Source organism: Coregonus clupeaformis, chromosome 5 (genome assembly GCF_020615455.1).
Source record: "Coregonus clupeaformis isolate EN_2021a chromosome 5, ASM2061545v1, whole genome shotgun sequence".
Lineage (NCBI taxonomy): Eukaryota > Metazoa > Chordata > Actinopteri > Salmoniformes > Salmonidae > Coregonus > Coregonus clupeaformis.
This window is the reverse complement of record NC_059196.1, coordinates 12,384,249-12,405,733: the sequence shown is the minus strand read 5'-3', so window position 1 is coordinate 12,405,733 and position 21,485 is coordinate 12,384,249. Positions and strand designations below refer to the sequence as shown.

Sequence of the window (21,485 nt, the reverse complement as noted above, 5' to 3'; positions counted from 1 at the left end):
TCTTTGCTCCTTCTCAAGGTGAGGGGCATCTATATAAGCGTTTCTTTCTCATACTCCATTGTGTGCTTCAGAAATCTAAATGTTCTGTTGGTTCCGTTTAAGTCCTGCGACAGCGCTCAATGACAGAGTTCAGAATCTGCGTTGTTTTCCTTGCTCTTAGTCCTGGGCTCCATAGCTACTAGGGCATGTATCATCCACTATAGCCACTCTCTTCGCTGTCCGTTCCCCCAAATATCCTCCCTAAACTCTTTTCATTTATACCCTATCGCCCTTACAACCCCCCTCAGTGAATATGCAAATATCAAACCACTCATGTAGCTCCTTACGTCCGTTGTCAGCTAAAACAATTGCATTATGCTGAATGAGGTTGTTTTATTAGTATTGCATGCCACACACACACGCACACAAGCATGCACGCAAGCACGCATGCACACTCACAACTCTCACACACACAGCACAGCACTCACACACACACACTTCCCATGCCAGGGTGACAGCTGTTCTCAGATCAAGGTTTACATCATGTTGAATGACAAGCATCAATCACCTCATATAGAGCAGCTCACACACACACCACTTTACACACTCAAGAGTATTGGTCGAGTATTGGTGGAGCGTATGGGAATGTCTTTATCAAAGTGGGGATGTTTGGCTACAATATTGCTTAATATTTTGCGTTTTGGTCAGTATCTTCCTTTACATAACCATTGGCCCTTGCCCCTCTGGATTCTGTCACGTGAACCCTCATAGGTCAATTACAGCGACCTTTATTAGGGGGTCTCTGTACCTCTCACCTTGCAGCGCCCCTCATCTCCACACCCCTCTCACACCCCTACACACCCACATAGTTCCCCCCCAGGCATCAAGCGCCCACCGCCATGGGAATGGGTCACCGGACATCTACTCCCACTCAACCGGTGACAGGTGGTGGAGGCCATTCATTCAGGGCCGTCAATCATATGGGTGACAGGGTTAGGGTGGGCGTGGGGGGGTGAGAGAGGCAGAGAGTGAGACGTGGCCAGTCAAGTTCAAAGCAACATGTACAGGAGATTATGTACGTACACACAGAAATCAATCAACGTGATTGCGATTACGATAGCCTTTCATAAACTACGGTTATTTTAGTGGTATGTTTTGATTTCATCATTATTTGGAGAGTTGGTTGATAGAGTGAAACGCATTTGTGATAAAGTACGCTCAATGTTGCTGCAGAAACAGCAGATGCGACAGAGATGTTTTAGCAGGACTATAAAGACCCATACAATTTGAACGTGTATCAATAACGGCATGTTACTATGCATGCATGCTCATCAAATATCTGCCGTGGCATCTGATCTGGTAGTTGACCTCAGTGACTTCACTGGTTACAACCTGTTATTTATTTTTGCTAATTTGCACCCCAGTATCTCTATTTGCACATCATCTCTTGCACATCTATCATTCCAGTGTTAATACTAATTGTAATTATTTTGCACTATAGCCTATTTATTGCCTTACCTCCATAACTTGCTACATTTGCACACACTGTATATATATATATATTTTTTTTTTCTGTTGTATTTTTGACTTTGTTTTGTTTTACCCCATATGTAACTCTGTGTTGTTGTTTTTATCGCACTGCTTTGCTTTATCTTGGCCAGGTCGCAGTTGTAAATGAGAACTTGTTCTCAACTGGCTTACCTGGTTAAATAAAGGTGAAATAAAAAATAAATAAAAATTGCAGGAATCCCTCGGATTGAAATCTCTCAGAGAGAAAAAATGAACTGTCTTTGTTTGAAATCCAACTGGATTGAACGTGAACTGATGGAATGGTACATGTAGGGGGAATTAGATCAGTCATGGAATGGTACATGTAGGGGAATTAGATGAGTCATGGAATGGTACATGTAGGGGGAATTAGATGAGTCATGGAATGGTACATGTAGGGGAATTAGATGAGTCATGGAATGGTACATGTAGAAATAAAAACAGCTTTCAAGGAAAAGTCATTATTCTAAAATATATGGAAAGGTGATGGAGAGCGGTGGGAGGTGATCCAGGATGGAGGGCAGTATAGATGGCAGTGTACCCAGAGAAACCCTCCTAAACCCGGCCACGGGTGCAGTGGTTGACAGGGTGGATTGCAGGACCCTCCAGTGCAGGGCTGAACCCAGCACCGTGTGTGAGATAGCCCCCAGATGCAATCAGGCTGAAGGCCCACCTTCAACCCCTCTCCTCTCCCATTCCTCCCCCTCCCCTCTTTCCCTCTCACGCTCTCTCGCTCTGTCCTCCATGCCTCTGCTGCAGTGGCTCTCCCTCCCCACTCATTCCTTCCTGTGCCGGCTAGGGAGACATACTGCCTGCTGCCTGCTGCCTGTCTGCCTGAGCTCCAGGCACTGCTGTCCTCTCCGCTCCCTCCCCCCACATGCAGCTCTCCGTCAGGGGCAACGCTGACATCCCCTGACTGCCTCCACAGCTCCATAGCTCTGTGGTGCAGATTCTCGCTCTCTCTGAATGAGTTTTTTTGCTCTCCTCTGCCTGCTCTAGCTCTCAAGCTGAGGAATTCAGCGGATAATCAGTGTGTCGGCGAGTGACAGAGAGGAACTGAAGCAAAAAGAGTGAGAGAAAGCCTGGATCAGGTGCAGCAGCCTTCCCTTCATCTGTCTCTTTCTGTTACTCTCTCTTTCAGTCTGTCTTCAGCCTGGCACATACAGAAGGGTAGACAGAACTCATAATTCAGGAATAAGCCTTCCTTCACTCTCCTTCTCTGGGACTCATCGCAAAGGAGGCGAGAAGAAGAGGGAGACACTCACAGCAGGAGTCTTGCTATTTTTCTTTGCTCGCTTTGCGTCCCACCTCGCCATACCCCTCCCCTCTATCCCACCCACACCCCTGCTTGCTCCAGCCAACACACACACACCCAGAGTGTGTATCCAGGGGCAGACAGACAGACAGACAGATAATCAGACGGACGGACAGATTGCCAGACGGACGCAGAAGGATATGGAGTCCAAAGGAAGTGGCAGGTTTTCTATGTCCAGGTGTTTGCGCTCAGGAGACACCGTCCACGCCAGTGTTGTCGTCACACTTCTGCTCGGTGAGTCCAAAAGCTGACTTTATTTTCCTCTCCTCTCCTTAACCCTCTCTCTCTCTAACTCTCTCTTGCTCTCTCTCTCTCTCTCTCTCTCTCTCTCTGCACCCGTCTCCCTCCATCTATCCCTGGGGTGCCAGCCAAATCACTGCAGGTTCTGCCGCGCTTGCAGAAATGTGTCTGACGCTGGCAGACAGGGTTGCACGCTTATTTATTTGTTGCTTGTAAGGCAGGGGTTTATTTGGTTACATGGCTCATGCTTTTCTATATTGGGAGACTCGGAGTTGTGTGTTTTAGCCACGTCGGGGCAGCGAGTGTTGCGTCTTGCTAATTTACGTCTCACTAAGAGAGTGAGTGGAGGGGATCAATTTGAGTTATGAAGGCGTAGATGCTGAGTCAATAAGAGGATGCCGGTAACAATGGATCCTGTTTAGGGCAAGTGGAATTATGGGCACTACCAATGGATCTGCCAAGTCAATGAGTATGATAATGTCTAATGTTTACATCTTTAGGGGGGAATGGAGGGAATGATCCATGGGACAAGACAATATACATCTAGATGAGGCAATGGAATGGAAGTTGTCATGTGAGGATCACAGTGTAGTTGTCAAAAGACAGCCCTTTACACTGTCTTCTCATCAGAGGAACTAGTGATGCAGATTCTACTACGCACTTCATTCTGTCACGGAACATTTACACATGTCACTTAATCAGGGACATATTTAACTCATACAGCTGATGAGATTAAGTGTAAGGTCTTAATACAGTGAGGGAAGTGTATAGGAATGTATGGAGGAATATCATATTTTGTATTTATATATTTTGGGGAAAATATATTTTATTAATATTTGTTTAAAGTCAGATAATGAGACGGTTGGATCAATAACTACTCAAATCGCAGGATATCCATCCATTCTCATTCTCCCCAGTCTTCTTCCTGCTTTTTTTAAATTATCCTTTTAACATGTTTGTTTAGCTACGTACAGACTAGTGTGTCCACTAAGAATGGTCCAGTAACCACATGGTACCCTATATTTATATGTCTGAGTGATATGCTATATTATGATACAAATTGCTGTATAGGTTTGCTTTGTAGTAGAGTACCTGACTGCCACATATTGCATTGTATCATATTGCATATTGTTTCAACATATAGTGCTATATAATGTACAGTAATACAATATAGTTACTCAAGCTTTAGACAAAAACTATGCCCTATGTATTTGAGAATCCACACCTTATCATATCAGTTTGTTATAGTGTGATAACCTAAGACTCCTCAGCATCTTTTGAGGTGAGTGCCTTTTTCACACTGACATCAACCCACCGATCAAATAAGAGCAAGATCACAAGATTGCACAAAAAAGGCGGCTGCCACAGCAGAGAGCTACCGATAATAAATAGGCTTTTCATTTGCATATTTCTTTGAGATGGAATGTGACATGACATTAGAAGTAACCTCTCTTGCCTGTGTGTATCCTTGGCCAGTTTTCTCTGGATTATCTGCCCGGCGGTTTCAAGGTGAAGTACAGGCTTTAATACTACGGCAGGTATTTTTTCTATAGCTGGGGGGGCGAAGGGTTAATGTGCATGTTCATATGTAAACCCCTAGCTTATAGCGGAGGGGTTTAACCTCCAACAAAACAGATTGGGTTTACATATTGACCAGCCAGGTCTAGGGCAAGCCATCACCCCCTCGAGACATCCATCAGAGACCAGGGAAGGTTCTATAATGTTGCTGGAACGTTTGTGCGTCAATATGTCACATATAATGGCCCGGCAGTTATATAATTAGGTCCTATGGTCGTTCTATATTGGCAGAGTGGAGAGAGAGACTATTAGACTACAGCATGAGAGATGTTAGCTGGGAGACTTGTCCTTCCAAATGTGGTCCCCGTTTTTTGTGTACTACGTCATCCAATTGTGTACTATATCATCCATTTCGTATGATATGTTACATCCAGATTTTTTTTTTAATGCTTTCTTTGCAATTCGTATGATATGTTACAAATCCAATTCGTACCATATGTTACGAATTTGTTGTGCTAAAAGTTGCAATATGTCACTTTTTGGGCGACCTGACCAAATTCACATAGAAATGTGAAATAAACTACTGGTCAAAGGTTTTAGAACATCTACTAATTCAAGGGTTTTTCTTTATTTTTACTATTTTCTACATTGTAGAATAATAGTGAAGACATCAAAACTATGAAATAACACATATGGAATCATGTAGTAACCAAAAAAGTGTTAAAAAAAATCAAAATATATTTCATATTTGAGATTCTTCAAATAGCCACCCTTTGCCTTGATGACAGCTTTGCAAACTCTTGGCATTCTCTCAACCAGCTTCACCTGGAAAACTTTTCTAACAGTCTTGAAGGAGTTCCCACATATGTTGAGCACTTGTTGGCTGCTTTTCCTTCACTCTGCGGTCCGACTCATCCCAAACCATCTCAATTTGGTTGAGGTTGGGGGATTGTGGAGGCCAGGTCATCTGATGCAGCACTCCATCACTCTCCTTCTTGGTAAAATAGCCCTTACACAGCCTGGAGGTGTGTTGGGTCACTGTCCTGTTGAAAAACAAATGATACCACTAAGCCCAAACCAGATGGGATGGTGTATCGCTGCAGAATGCTGTGGTAGCCATGTTGGTTAAGTGTGCCTTGAATTCTAAATAAATCACAGAGAGTGTCACCAGCAAAGCACCCCCACACCATAACACCTCCTCCTCCATGCTTTACGGTGGGAAATACACATGCGGAGATAATCCGTTCACCCACACCGCATCTCACAAAGACACGGCGGTTGGAACCAAAAATCTCAAATTTGGACTCCAGACAAAGGACACATTTCCACCGGTCTAATGTCCATTCCTCGTGTTTCTTGGCCCAAGCAAGTCTCTTCTTATTATTGGTGTCCTTTAGTAGTGGTTTCTTTGCAGTAATTCGACCATGAAGGCCTGATTCACACAGTCTCCTCTGAACAGTTGATGTTGAGATGTGTCTGTTACCTGAACTCTGTGAAGCATTTATTTGGGCTGCAATTTCTGAGGCTGGTAACTCTAATGAACTTATCCGCAGCAGCAGAGGTAACTCTGGGTCTTCCATTCCTGTGTCGGTCCTCATGAGAGCCAGTAATTTCACAGCGCTTGATGGTTTTTGCGACTGCACTTGAAGAAACTTTCAAAGTTCTTGAAATGTTCCGGATTGACTGACCTTCATGTCTTAAAGTAATGATGGACTGTCGTTTCTCTTTGCTTATTTGAGCTGTTCTTGCCATAATATGTACTTGGTCTTTTACCAAATAGGGCAATCTTCTGTATACCCCTCCCTACCTTGTCACAACACAACTGATTGGCTCAAACGCATTAAGGAAATAAATTCCACAAATTAACTTTTAAAAAGGCACACGTTAATTGAAATGCTTTCCAGGTGACTACCTCATGAAGCTGGCTGAGAGAATGCCAAGAGTGTGTAAAGCTATCATCAAGGAAAAGGGTGGCTATTTGAAGAATCTCAAACATAAAATATATTTTGATTTATTTAATACTTTTTTGGTTACTACATGATTCATAGTTTTCATGTCTTCACTATTATTCTACAATGTAGAAAATAGTAAAAATAAAGAAAAATCCTTGAATGAGTAGGTGTTCTAAAACCTTTGACTGGTAGTGTATATATCTGTCATTCTCGTTGAAAGCAAGTCTAAGAAGCGGTAGATCAGTTCTATGTGCGCTATTTCTATGCTTCTCGTTCTTAAGTTTCATTTTTGCATCTTTTACTTTTGGTTCTGTACACCAGCTTCAAACAGCTGAAAATAAAATATTTTGGAATAATGAATAAATATTTCACAGCAGTTTAGATGGTACAATGATTCTCTACATTTTGAATGCTTGTTTTGTCACATAAACTGAAATTAGACTAACTATTAGAATTTTTTCAACCAGGAAATGGCGGAGCGATTTCTGCGTATTGCATCTTTAAGATCCTGGATTGCATCTTTACTAAGGGCAGTGCAGTCCTGATGAAAAACCAAGCCCCTTCTCATCTGTTTGTTTGTTTGCGCTTGAAGTGAGAGAGCAGTCATGAAATAGCCAACATCTGTTCTGGCATTACAAATGTCATCTATTTTTCCCGTAAGTCTAATGGAGAAAACAACTCTCACCCTCAGCAAGACTAATGGGTAATTCATGTAGGGGAGAGTGGGGTGAGTTGAGCTATTTTTTACATTCAGCATCACTATGTCAAGGGAAATATAGTTTTCTTTCTAACAAATATATCTACATATAGTTCAGGATGTTGTGTATCCCTGGAAATAATCAGAATTCATGTAAACATAACAGTTTTGAAAACATAGCTTGTCCAAAAAAAGTGGTCTCTTGGCCTACATTCAGATATAGATCTCTCTGTTCAATATCACTTACCCTTCCATTTCTTGACCAGTTGTCTGGGACATCGATGTTGTTTCAATGTGCCAATTCGTAGGCAAGTTCTCTGCATTTGAGGCTTCTAACCCCATCCCACTGGGCACACACTGGTTGAATCACCGTTGTTTCCATGTCATTTCAATGTCAATTCAATGAAATTACGTTGAACCAAGTTAGAATAGACGTTGAATTGACATTTGTGCCCAGTGGGATGAAACTGGTCTGAAAAATTCTTGATATGTTTAGCAAGCTCAGACTCCATGTCATCAGATAAGACCTTGTGTGTCTCTGCTACTCTGTCATAGCCTCTCTTTCGCACAAGTACATGTTTGTTTAATTTTTTGTCAATATACCCCTTCAGTGTCATTCAGTCTATTTTTTCATAATTTGCTGCTGCTCGAATGGACTTCTTCCCTTCTCTCATTTCCTTGGCTACACTCTCATGAACCTCAAGGGGGTTAAACCGCTGCTTGTTTTACATATGCATACACAGGGCATGTCTGAGTTCATATGCATGACATATTTCAAAAATACTATGCATATTATGCATAGCACTGACAAAATGTAATCATAATTTGTATGGGGTCTGGTGGCCATTGGCTCAACTTGCCCCATGGCCATTGGCTCAACTTACCCCAAGGCAAACATTTTGACTATATTTGTAAGGGATCGGGGGTTGGCTGGGTCTAGACAGAGTCTGACACTTCCCCGATCTACAGAGAGGGGGAGTCATCAGACTCGATCTGGTTCACCTGAGTTCTGAGCACACCTGTCCGTAATTAGGGCAGGATATAAGGTGTGCTCAGAAGTTCAGTCGGTGCGAGGTATTGTTCCTTTGTGACTTGCTAAGCGTTTTGTTCCGAGAGAGAGAGAGAGTTTGCTGTTTTGACCACAGCCCGCCCGACCACGATTAAGCTATTCCCTTGTCTGTACTCTAATAAAGCATCGCTATTCTGCGATTGGATCTTACCACTCTGTCCGAGTATTCATTACAGAATACCTCGCCAATACCATGGATCCAGCGGAATTACAGAGGCGATGGGAGATACAGGAGAAACGGATGGATGAACTCCTGCAACTACTCAACGCTGGTGCGGCTGAAGGCACCACCCCAAGCACGGTCAGTCCTCGTCATGCACCTCCGATTTCTCTACAGACAAGGTACGACGGGGAACCTGGCAAATGTCAGGGGTTTCTACTCCAGACGTCCCTGTATATGTCGTATAATCGTACTATGTTTCCCGATGACCGTAGCAGGGTGGATTTCATGATTTCTCTGCTAACGGGAAGAGCACTGGATTGGGCTACTGTGCTTTGGGCAGCTGAGGTCTCCGAGTTGAATGCGGAAGTTCAGTTCAAAAGACTGTTCAAAGAGGTGTTCGACCACCCAGTATCTGGGCGTAGTGTGGGAGACCAACTATGCGAACTTCAGCAGGGCCGTCGCACAGTAGCCGACTACGCTTTGGAGTTCCGTACTATAGCAGCTGGTAGCGGATGGAGCGAGACTGCTTTGCTCACCGTTTTCCGAAGAGGGCTGCGCAAAGACGTACAGACTGAGTTGGCTTGTCGAGGAGATATCACTGTGCTACATGAGTTTATCAAAATAGCCATCTCTATTGATAATCTGACATAAGGTATCCACAGTCCGGGAGCCCTCGGTCACTGGTCCTACGCAATCGACAGAGCGGAGGAGAGAATCTGAGGAGGAACCTATGCAACTGGGACGGTCACCCCTACAAGATTCGGTGAGACAACAACGTCGGCAAGACGGACTATGCCTGTATTGTGGTCAGTCGGGTCATTTCGTTCATCAATGTCCGGTACGCCCAAACCGTAACCCAGGATATCGCCTGGGAACTGCCAAACCGGTGAGTGAGACTCAAGTGTTCAACATTACCTCTAAACAAATGTATGTGCCAGTTACCTTATCGGTCGGAGAGAAAGTGCGCAGGTTGGAGGGTCTTATTGATTCCGGAGCGGCTGCCAGTTTTCTGGATATGGGTCTCGCTGAGGAATTGGGAGTTCAACTTATCCCAATTCAACCTCCCCTGCGAGTCAACGCGCTAGACGGTGAGCCCATGGGCATGGGGTTCATTACGCACCGTACTGAGGTAATCAAGTTACAAGTGGGCTTCATACACCATGAGGACATCATTTTGTTCGTCATCTCCGCTCCACGGGAGCCGCTAGTTCTCGGCCACCCCTGGCTCGTCTCCCATGATCCGGTCATCTCCTGGAAATCTGGCGATATCACAGCTTGGAGTGAGGTATGTAGGGCCAAGTGCCTTAAGTTACCTTGCAAAACGTCTACTGTGGAGGATGCGCAGGGTGCGGTGTCTACTGTTGTGCCAACAGAATAACAGGATTACGCGCAGGTGTTCTCCAAGGAGAGGGCTACCGTATTACCACCTCATCGGGCCTGGGACTGTGCGATTGATCTGCTATCCGGGGCTACACCTCCTCGTGGAAGAATCTACCCGTTGTCACAGCCGGAACGAGAATCGATGAGCAAGTATGTTGATGAGGCGCTACAGCAAGGGGCCATTCGCCCATCTACGTCTCCCGCCGCATCCAGTTTTTTCTTCGTGAAGAAAAAGGATGGCGGACTGCGTCCTTGTATAGACTATCGAGGTTTGAACGATATTACCATAAAAAATCGTTACCCTCTTCCTTTGATCCCAGCAGCCCTCGAGCAGGTGGGGCAGGCCTCTATCTACAGTAAACTGGACCTCAGGAGTGCGTACAATCTGGTGCACATTAGAGAAGGGGATGAATGGAAGACCGCCTTCATCACGCATCGAGGACACTATGAATATTGTGTCATGCCCTATGGACTTACCAACGCGCCCTCAGTATTCCAGGCGTTCATGAATGACATTTTCAGGGACATGATTGATCGCTTTGTGATAGTGTACATTGATGACATCCTAATCTATTCTAACTCTCTGAGTGAACATGTGTCCCATGTACGACAGGTTCTGGATCGGCTCCTACACCACTCTCTGTTCGTGAAGGCAGAAAAGAGTGAATTCCATGTCACCACGATTTCCTTCCTTGGGGCCATACTCACTCCCGACGGGGTTAAACTGGATGCATCCAAGGTACAAGCGGTACAAGATTGGCCTCAACCCCAGATGGTGAAAGAGCTCCAGAGATTCTTGGGGTTTGCCAATTACTATAGACGGTTAGTGCGTAATTTCAGCATCACCGCAGCTCCCCTGTCGGTGATGACCAGCTACAAGGGTCGCGGTCTGAACTGGACGGACGGGGGCAGTGCGTGCGTTTGAAACGTTGAAGCAACGCTTTACCACCGCTCCCATTCTATGTCAGCCGGACCCTACCTTGCCGTTTATCGTGGAAGTGGACGCCTTGGAGGTTGGAGTGGGAGCCGTGTTATCCCAACGCCAAGGTGAGCCGCCTAAATCACGACCCTGTGCTTTCTTTTCAAAGAAACTGAATTCGGCCGAGCAGAACTACGACGTGGGTAATCGTGAACTACTGGCGGTGAAGTTAGCACTGGAGGAGTGGAGACATTGGTTGGAGGGAGGAGAGCATCCGTTCCAAGTGCTCACGGACCACCGCAACCTGGAGTATCTTCACAGTGCTAAACGACTGAACTCCCGACAGGCAAGGTGGTCTTTATTCTTCAACCGTTTCCGATTCACTGTCTCTTATATCCCCGGGTCCAAGAATGGTAAGGCGGATGCGCTTTCCCGACGGTTCGAGCGCGCGGAAAGACCCGTGAAACCAGAACCTATCCTCCCCAGGAGTTGCCGTGCTGGTCCTGTGAGGTGGGCTATCGATGACACTATTCAGGAGAGCCTACAATCGGAACCAGCCCCTCCAGAAACCCCGGAGTCAAAGGTGTTTGTACCAGCTCCGCTTCGACCTCAACTGATGGAATGGTGCCACACGTCGCTGGGATCTGGTCATCCCGGAATCACTCGAACTGCACGACTCATCAGCCGAAAATACTGGTGGGATTCCCTCACAGATGACGTCAGAGACTATGTCTTATCCTGTCCAGTATGTGCTCAGTCCAAGGTACCTCGTGCACTACCGGAGGGTAAGCTGATGCCATTGCCAACTCCTCAACAACCCTGGTCGCACATTGCCATGGACTTTGTTACCGACCTACCAGAATCAGAGGGCCATACTGTAATTCTCGTGGTCATCGATCGTTTCTCCAAGATGTGCCGGTTAGTACCCATGACCCGTTTGCCTAACGCCACTCAGATGGCTGAGACTATGTTTACCCAGGTGTTCCGGCAGTTTGGTGTCCCGGAGGATATTGTTTCCGACCGGGGACCCCAGTTTGTATCCCGGGTATGGAAGGCCTTCTGCGAACGCTTGGGCATCTCGTTTAGCCTAACCTCCGGATATCATCCCCAGGCCAATGGGCAGACCGAACGGCTCAACCAGGAAATTGGGAAATATCTACGGCAACAATGTTCGCGGCAGCCGCAAGAGTGGAGCCGATTCCTTCCTTGGGTAGAGTATGCTCAGAACTCACTCATTCACACCTCCCTACGCCTAACGCCCTTCCAGTGTGTTCTAGGGTATCAACCACCCCTGTTCCCGTGGGATACCGCATCAGGGATGGTACCGGCGGTGGACGAGTGGTTCCGTCGGAGTGCGCAGGTCTGCGAGACGGCCCATCAACATCTCAGTCAAGCCTCACAACAGCAAAAGACCTACGCCGACCGACGCCGGAGACCTACTCCCACTTATCAACCCGGGCAACGAGTGTGGCTGTCTACCCGAGACCTGCGGTTCCGACGGAGCTGCAAGAAGCTCCAACCCAGGTACATTGGTCCTTTCAAGGTACAGAGACGTATTAACCCTGTCACCTACCGTCTGTTACTCCCTCGACACTACAGGATAAATCCTACGTTCCACGTCTCCCTGTTGAAACCTGTCCATTATAGCCCGATGTACCCACCAATCGCTCAACAACCTACTACACCACCTTTGGAAGATGAACAGGACACCACCTATACAGTCCACGAGATACTGGAGTCAAGACGGAGACGAGGGGCATCGAATATCTCGTGGACTGGGAGGGATATGGACCTGAGGAACGGTCCTGGGTCCCTGCTAAGGACATACTAGACCCCGCTCTCAAGGCCACTTTCCACGCTGAACACCCAGATCATCCCGGACACCAACCCAGAGGAAGACCACCCGGTAGAGGTAGAAGGCCGTCAGGAGCCGGCCCTGGGGAGGGGGATACTGTAAGGGATCGGGGGTTGGCTGGGTCTAGACAGAGTCTGACACTTCCCCGATCTACAGAGAGGGGGAGTCATCAGACTCGATCTGGTTCACCTGAGTTCTGAGCACACCTGTCCGTAATTAGGGCAGGATATAAGGTGTGCTCAGAAGTTCAGTTGGTGCGAGGTATTGTTCCTTTGTGACTTGCTAAGCGTTTTGTTCCGAGAGAGAGAGAGAGTTTGCTGTTTTTGATTACCCGTGTATCCGACCTGTGCCTTGTTGTTTGACTCCCCGAATTGCTTAATCCTCTGCTTGTCTACCCCAGTGATTACTGTCCTCTGATCCTGTGCCTGTGCCCTCGACTACGACTAAGCCCGCTCCCTTGGTACCTCTGCCTGTCTATGCCTGGCCCGGTTTTGACCACAGCCCGCCCGACCACGATTAAGCTATTCCCTTGTCTGTACTCTAATAAAGCATCGCTATTCTGCGATTGGATCTTACCACTCTGTCCGAGTATTCATTACAATATTAGCCCACACAGCTACAAGGATGCACTTTCATGCTAGGTTTAGGACCTCATATTGTAGCTTATAGAGACCCCAACTGATGTATAAAACTATCTTAAAACTATCTACTTTGGTTATAAAACAAGCATCATAAAACCTACAACACAATATATTGATTTGACCTTATGACACACTGAAAAACAACTTTTATCTCCAGGCCATCAGACTGTTAAATAGTCACCACTAGCCGGCCTCCACCCAGTACCCTGCCCTGAACTTAGTTACTGTTACTAGCCAGCAACCACCCGGTACACAACCCTGCACCTTAGAGACTGCTGCCCTATGTACAGTGCCTTCGGAAAGTATTCAGACCGCTTTACATTTTCCACATTTTGTTATGTTACAGCCTTATTCTAAAATGGATTAAATAAATAAAAGATCCTCATCAATCTACACACAATACCCCATAATGACCAAACTGAGCAATCGGGGGAGAAGGGCCTTGGTCAGGAAGGTGACCAAGAACCCGATGGTCACAATGACAGAGTTCCTCTGTGGAGATGGGAGAACCTTCCTGAAGGACAACCATCTCTGTAGCACTCCACCAATCAGGCCTTTATTGTAGAGTAGCCAGACGGAAGCCATTCCTCAGTAAAAGGCACATGACAGCCCACTTGGAGTTTGCCAAAAGGGACCTAAAGACACTCAGACCATGAGAAACAAGATTCTCTGGTCTGATGAAACCAAGATTGAACCATTTGGCCTGAATGCCAAGCGTCACGTCTGGAGGAAACCTGGCACCATCCTTACGGTGAAGCATGGTGGTGGCAGCATCATGCTGTGGGGATGTTTTTCAGCGGCAGGGACTGGAAGACTAGTCAGGATCGAGGCAAAGATGAACGGAGCAAAGTACAGAGAGATCCTTGATGAAAACCTGCTCCAGAGCGCTCAGGACCTCAGACTGGGGTGAACGTTCACCTTCCAACAGGACAACGACCTGACACAGCTTGAGAAGATCTGCAGAGAAGAATGGGAGAAACTCTCCAAATACAGGTGTACCAAGCTTGTAGCGTCATACCCAAGAAGACTCAAGGCTGTAATCCCTGCCAAAGGTGCTTCAACAAAGTACTGAGTAAAGGGTCGGAATACTTATGTAAATGTGATATTTTCGTTTTTTATTAGTAATATATTTGCTAACATTTCTAAAAACCTGTTTTTGCTTTGTCATTATGGGGTGTTGTGTGTAGATTGAGGTGGGAAAAAAACAATTTAATCAATTTTAGAATAAGGCTGTAACCTAAGAAAATGTGGAAAAAGTCAAGGGGTCTGTATACTTTCCGAAGGCACTGTACATAGTCATTGAACACTGGTCACTTTAATAATGTTTACATACTGTTTTATCCACTTCATATGTATATACTGTATTCTGGTCAAGGCTCATCCCATATAACTACTGCTGTACACACCTTTTCTATTCATATACTGTCCATGCTGTCTATACACACCATCATATACATATATATTTATATTCTGACATTGGTCATATTTGTATTATTATTATTATTTTTTTATTGTATTGTTAGGTATTACTGTACTTTTGGAGCTAGAAACACAAGCATTTCGCTGCACCTGCGATAACATCTGTAAAAATATGTGTACGCAACCAAGAACATTTGATTTGATTTGATTGTAACTTTTTTTTCTAAGAGTGTGTGTGTAACTTGAAGCTACATTCAGCTCCCTATATGAAGTCACGTTTGCAGGGCAGACTGGGTGGATATGTGGTTGGGTCTGCTATCAGATAACTTTGACCATTACCAAGGCATTTAATTCCTGGAGGGGTTTTGATGCTTTATCTCTGAAATAGCCATGTAAACTACCCCGGTGGATATCTGTTGGATATGCAATACAGTGGATTTTATGCCGTTCAAATAATGTACACACACATGACATCCTATAAATACCTGTGGTGTATAGACTCCTGAGATAATGCACTGGCATGCCTAGCCTTTGGAGGTCAAGACTTTGACCATGTATTATGGTGTAGCATTTGACTCTAGGGGTTACAACGGGGTAAGGGGGGGAGTCCTCTCTCTTCCTAGCTGCACCTGTCCTCTTAGCCCCACTAAAACTAAGGGCATGGCCTTTTTAGAGGTTCTTTGGTATGGCTTGTGATGTTGGCTTGTTATGTTGTTGTGAATAGAAATGGCATTGGGAAGTGATCAATTTCCTGCAAACCCACCACAACCCATCCCATTTTATGTGGATGTAATGCTAAAGCCTTTAGATGCAGTATTATTTATCATGTATGATTTTACTCTGTATAGTCATGAATAGCATGTAGGGTCACACAGATCTGAAACAACCGTGGAGTAACAACGTTCCCAGCCAGCAGCAGTGAATGTTAAAGACATAGCTCAGCAGAACTAGACGAAGTGGCTGGAACCAGGGAGAGTAGATCATTTATTATTGTCAGAGTGTGAATGGGATTAGAGGGATGCCCCTGTCTCCATCTACGTCTCCTTCTCATTCTGGCTTGATTACCTGACCAACAGTCTTGTCTCAGAGACCTCAACACCACAAGGCTGTTCAGATGTTGAGCTTTAGTTTACTCTTTGACATTTGGCCATGAGCCTGTTTGTCTCCTATAACAAAGTCCAACTTTGTCATTTTAAAGTCCAACGTAGACGGTCTTATTATTTAAACTGCCTTGGTGTTCATAACCATACTCGTCTTAAGCTACCCCTGCCAATACCTGCACCCACACCCCGGTCTGATGTCATAACCTCTTCAGACACATGCCACTCTTACTGGCCGAATAGTTATTACAGCCCTGCCAATACCGTAAGAATCCCCCCTCCCCCCTCCCCCACACGCACAGGCAGGCAGGCAGGCAAGCACACACAGGCAGAGTGAGAGTGAGTGACACACAGTTTTGAATGTCATCAACCCTCACCCACATACAGATACATACTTCCCAGAGCTACATAACCCCTCTGACGACACATGGACACTCAGCACTCCTCCCATGTGTAGTGTTACTGGACCGTGCTGACGGCCTGGACATAATAATAATAATAATAATAATAATAATAATGATATGCCATTTAGCAGACGCTTTTATCCAAAGCGACTTACAGTCATGTGTGCATACATTTTTACATATGGGTGGTCCCGGGGATCGAACCCACTACCCTGGTGTTACAAGCGCCATGCTCTAGCAATTGAGCTACAGAGGACTACCATACATAGCAATGGGTTGTAATACTAACACTATGCACTGGCATTGTTTGCGACATTGAACTACATGGATTAACGTGTAATGACAGACTCCTTGCTGTGGTCCGTTGTTATAATGTTAGACTGAAACACTGCAGTGGCACTTGTTTTTGTATTGCACACCTGCTGAAGTGGTGATTTGAATTGCTGTACTAAAGTCCTAGGTGGTAGTCCATGGTTGGGCCATTTCCATTTACTGTAGGATTATGTATGTCAAGGTTATGAGGGCATGTATGATGACTTCATGAATGAAGGTACCTTGGGAGAATAAAGTAGATTAGAAAAAGAAGTTACTAGGACTGCATCAACGTTTTTCTTGGATGTATCCTAAAACCTGTCCAAATTAACCAGAAAGCCCTTTAAAGCGGGTCATTTTTCATTTTTCTATGAAGGGTACGTTCTAGTAATCGTCAAGTGATTTCTCATATAGGTTACAAGGGAAATGAGTTATGGCTGTACTTTGAGAGCCTGAATACAGCACATAGAAAGTATACACCAAAGGGTCCCTGCTGAGGAGTTGATTGAAGGCAGATGTTTTAATGAATTCCTATCCCTTGGGTTGGGGGATGCTTGCTATGGTATGTGGGTCTATTGTGGACTTGGATTTTTGTGTGTTCCTGTTTTCAAATAAGTTGAATGATGCCTCATGTGTGCTAATACAGTATGGCATACTCCCACTGGAATTGGAAACAATTTCAAAAGATAATGACTTGTGGATGACGCTCTCAACAAAAATGCTTAGATACATGATCTCTATAATGGCATCCAAAACCATTATGCTCCGCGTTCAGTGTTTATGATTAAGTTAGACCGCAGTTAAAGATAGACTTGGCAATAGTTCAAATCCGCCAAGACTGCCTCAATTGACTCTTCCCAAAGTGGCAACGCCCAAAGGGAGGGCACATATTGGGAAAAGAAAATAGCGTATTTCGGAGAAATCCAAATTCTGTTCTGTTCTAATGGGGGTCTGATGTCATTATGTGGTGCTGCTGTTTAGGTGAGTCACGTTCTCTTGAGAGGGTTGGTGGGTTGACCTTAAATGACACTGGATACCTATAACGTATGCATGTTTCCATGTTTATTAGTTTCTTGACTCCTAAAAACCTTCCAAATCAGTCTTTCCTTGGCTTTCTCCAGTGTAGCTGAAGTGATCCAAGAAAACCAATGTCCTCCACTCTGCACTGTGCTTTGGTGTGATGTAGCGGAGGGAGCAGTATGCCTGTAAGAGGGCCAGAGAGAGAGAGTGTCACGGTTAACTAAGCCAGAACCCAGAAGCAGACCAGGACACGGTACGTGAGACAAAGGTGAGTGTTTATTTATAGAGTCCGAGTGAAGCTGAATAATCCAGGGAACAGAGCGGGTGGCGTGGATGGGTTGTTGAGGGTGCAGTGGTTGGTCCGTACTGGCTCGGCAGCCGCCGACCATCAGGCAGAGGTTGGGTGAAGGTTCCGGGTGAGAGACTGCAGACAGAACAAAACGGAGGTGAGTACACAGCAAATCAACAAGGTGCAAAACAACAAAACTAACGCTAGAACTCAAGGGCTGATACGCTGACAAACATACTGTTCATGGCTAACGATCCGGCAGGAACTGGATGTTGGGCCAGAGCCTAAGAAGGGTGATGATCAGGACCAGGTGTGCAGATTGCTGATGGGATGCAGGTGCGGAAAACCAGAGCGCTCCCGGAGCGTTCCCGAACCCTCGGGAAACTGGAGAATACGAGCAGGAACACTAGTCACCAGACCGGACCCGACTCAGACAGCCGGGATCGTCACAGTACCCCCCTCCGACGAACGCCACCGGCGGCGGACTTCCCGGAGCGCCAGGATGGAGGCGGTAGAAGTCACTGATGAGGTCTGCGTCTAGGACCTGTCGCCGCGGAATCCAACTCCTCTCTTCAGGGCCATACCCTCCCAGTCCACGAGATACTGGAAACCCCGGCCCCGCCGTCTGGAATCCATGATGCGACGCACCGTGTAGGCAGGACCACCTCCGATCATCCGAGGAGGAGGAGGAGGAGGCGGAGGAGGCAACAGAGGACTGAGGAAGACAGGCTTGAGGCAGGAGACATGAAAGGTGGGATGGACTCTGAGCGTCCTCGGTAGTTTGAGTCGAACTGCCACTGGATTGATCACCTTCTCCACCACAAACGGACCAATGAACTTCGGCAACAACTTCCTAGACTCAGTCCGTAACGGAAGATCCCGTGTGGCCAACCAAACCCTATCTCCGATGGTATAGGTGGGAGCGGGAATCCGGCGACGATTCGCCTGGAGCTGATACCGGTCCGAAACTCTAAGGAGTGCCTTTCTGGCCCGATGCCAGGTCCGGTGGCAACGCCGAATATGGGCCTGCACAGAAGGCACTGAGAGCTCCTTCTCCTGAGAAGGAAACAGGGGAGGTTGATAGCCATACAGGCACTGGAAGGGAGACATCCCAGTGGCAGATGTAGGAAGAGTATTGTGGGCATACTCAACCCAAGGCAACTGAGAGGCCCAGGAGGTGGGGTTGGAAGAGACCAGACAGCGTAGCGTTGATTCCATCTTCTGGTTGGCTCTCTCCGCCTGACCATTGGATTGGGGGTGAAAACCAGATGTGAGACTGACCGTAGCTCCAATGGCCAAACAGAAGGACTTCCAGACAGCAGAGGTAAAACTGAGGGCCACGGTCGGAAACGATATCACTGGGCAAACCGTGGACCCTGAAAACCTCCCTAACCAGGATCTCGGACGTCTCGAGGCAGAGGAAGCTTGGCAATTGGCACAAAGTGGGCGAACTTGCTGAATCTGTCCACGATAGTCAGAACGACCGTGTTCCCCTCAGAAGCGGGCAACCCCGTGACGAAGTCCAGGGGCCAGATGCGACCATGGTCGCCGGGGAATAGGAAGGGGGTGAAGTAGTCCAGAGCTGGGCCGATTGGTACTCTTATTCTGCGCACACACTGGACAGGCAGCAACAAAAACCCCGAGAATCCTCGGCCATGGCAGGCCACCAAAAACGTCTGCGAAGAAACGCCATAGTCCGAGCCACGCCAGGGTGACAAGCCATCTTGCTGGCGTGGGACCATTTGAGGACAGCAGGACGAACCGACTCAGGCACAAACAACCGACCGGATGGACCGTTACCGGGACCGGGCTGAGTCGAAGGGCCGCCAGCACCTCCTCCTCAATCTTCCACATAACTGCTCCCATGACGCAGTTCCGGGGGAGGATTGTCTCGGTCTTGGACCCACTCTCCTCCGTCTTGGAGAACATCCGGGACAAGGCGTCCGCCTTGCCGTTCTTAGATCCAGGTCGGAACGTCAGGGCAAACTTGAATCGTCCGAAAAACAACGCCCACCTGGCCTGGACGGGAGTTGAGACGTTTAGCCGATTGCACGTAAGCAAGATTCTTGTGGTCCGTCCAGACCATAAACGGTTGCTCCGCCCCTCCAACCAGTGGCGCCACTCCTCCAAGGCAAGTTTCACCGCGAGAAGCTCCCGGTTACCCACATCGTAATTCCTCTCCAGGCGAAAGGCGACGAGAGTAGTAGGCGCAGGGATGGAGTTTACTGTCCGTGGAGCATCGCTGCGACAGGATGGCGCCAACTCCCACATCAGACGCGTCCACTTCAACGACGAACTGACGGGCCGTGTCCGGTTGAGAGAGAATCGGTGCGTTGGTGAATCGCCTCTTCAAATCCAGAAACGCTCGATCCGCCTCCGGATTCAATCAATTTTCAATCAATTTTATTTTATATAGCCCTTCTTACATCAGCTAATATCTCGAAGTGCTGTACAGAAACCCAGCCTAAAACCCCAAACAGCTAGTAATGCAGGTGTAGAAGCACGGTGGCTAGGAAAAACTCCCTAGAAAGGCAAAACCTAGGAAGAAACCTAGAGAGGAACCAGGCTATGAGGGGTGGCCAGTCCTCTTCTGGCTGTGCCGGGTGGAGATTATAACAGAACCATGCCAAGATGTTCAAAAATGTTCATAAGTGACAAGCATGGTCAAATAATAATCAGGAATAAATCTCAGTTGGCTTTTCATAGCCGATCATTAGAGTTTAAAACAGCAGGTCTGGGACAGGTAGGGGTTCCATAACCGCAGGCAGAACAGTTTAAACTGGAATAGCAGCAAGGCCAGGCGGACTGGGGACAGCAAGGAGTCACCACGGCCGGTAGTCCCGACGTATGGTCCTAGGGCTCAGGTCTCTCAGTTGGCTTTTTCATAGCCGATCATTTAGAGTTGAAAACAGCAGGTCTGGGACAGGTAGGGGGTTTCGTGAGCCGCAGGCAGAGGGACAGTTGAAACTGGAATAGCAGCAAGGCCAGGCGGACTGGGGACAGCAAGGTGTCATCATGCCCGGTAGTCCTGACGTATGGTCCTAGGGCTCAGGTTCTCAGAGAGAAAGAGAGAACGAGAGAATTAGAGAGAGCATACTTAAATTCACACAGGACACTGGATAAGACAGGAGAAGTACTCCAGGTATAACCAACTAACCCCAGCCCCCGACACATAAACTACTGCAGCATAAATACTGGAGGCTGAGACAGGAGCGGTCCGGAGACACTGTGGCCCCATCCGAAGAAACCCCGGACAGGGCCAAACAGGAAGGATATAACCCCACCCACTCCGCCAAAGCACAGCCCCCGCACCACTAGAGGGATATCCCCAACCACCAACTTACAATCCTGAGACAAGGCCGAGTATAGCCCACAGAGGTCTCCACCACAGCACAAACCAAGGGGGGCGCCAACCCAGACAGGAAGATCACGTCAGTAACTCAACCCACTCAAGTGACGCACCCCTCCCAGGGGACGGCATGAAAGAGCACCAGCAAGCCAGTGACTCAGCCCTGCAACAGGGTTAGAGGCAGAGAACCCCAGTGGAGAGGGAACCGGCCTGGCAGAGACAGCAAGGGCTGTTCGGTTGCTCCAGCCTTTCCGTTCACCTTCACACTCCTGGGCCAGACTACACTCAATCATATGACCTACTGAAGAGATAAGTC

The 21,485-nt window shown here is 47.0% G+C and overlaps 1 protein-coding gene across 2 annotated transcripts in view; it reads left to right on the top strand.

Annotated features, from left to right (window-relative positions):
• The first annotated feature begins 2,333 nt into the window (after positions 1–2,333).
• Positions 2,334–21,485, top strand: part of LOC121567086 (sodium channel subunit beta-4-like) — a 38,023-nt gene continuing 18,871 nt past the window's right edge. For both annotated transcript variants that reach the window (XM_041877025.2, XM_041877026.2), the window contains exon 1: positions 2,334–3,076. In XM_041877025.2, the coding sequence (XP_041732959.1) occupies positions 2,983–3,076 (94 nt within the window). In that variant the 5' untranslated portion in view covers positions 2,334–2,982. The remainder of the gene's footprint in view (positions 3,077–21,485) is intronic.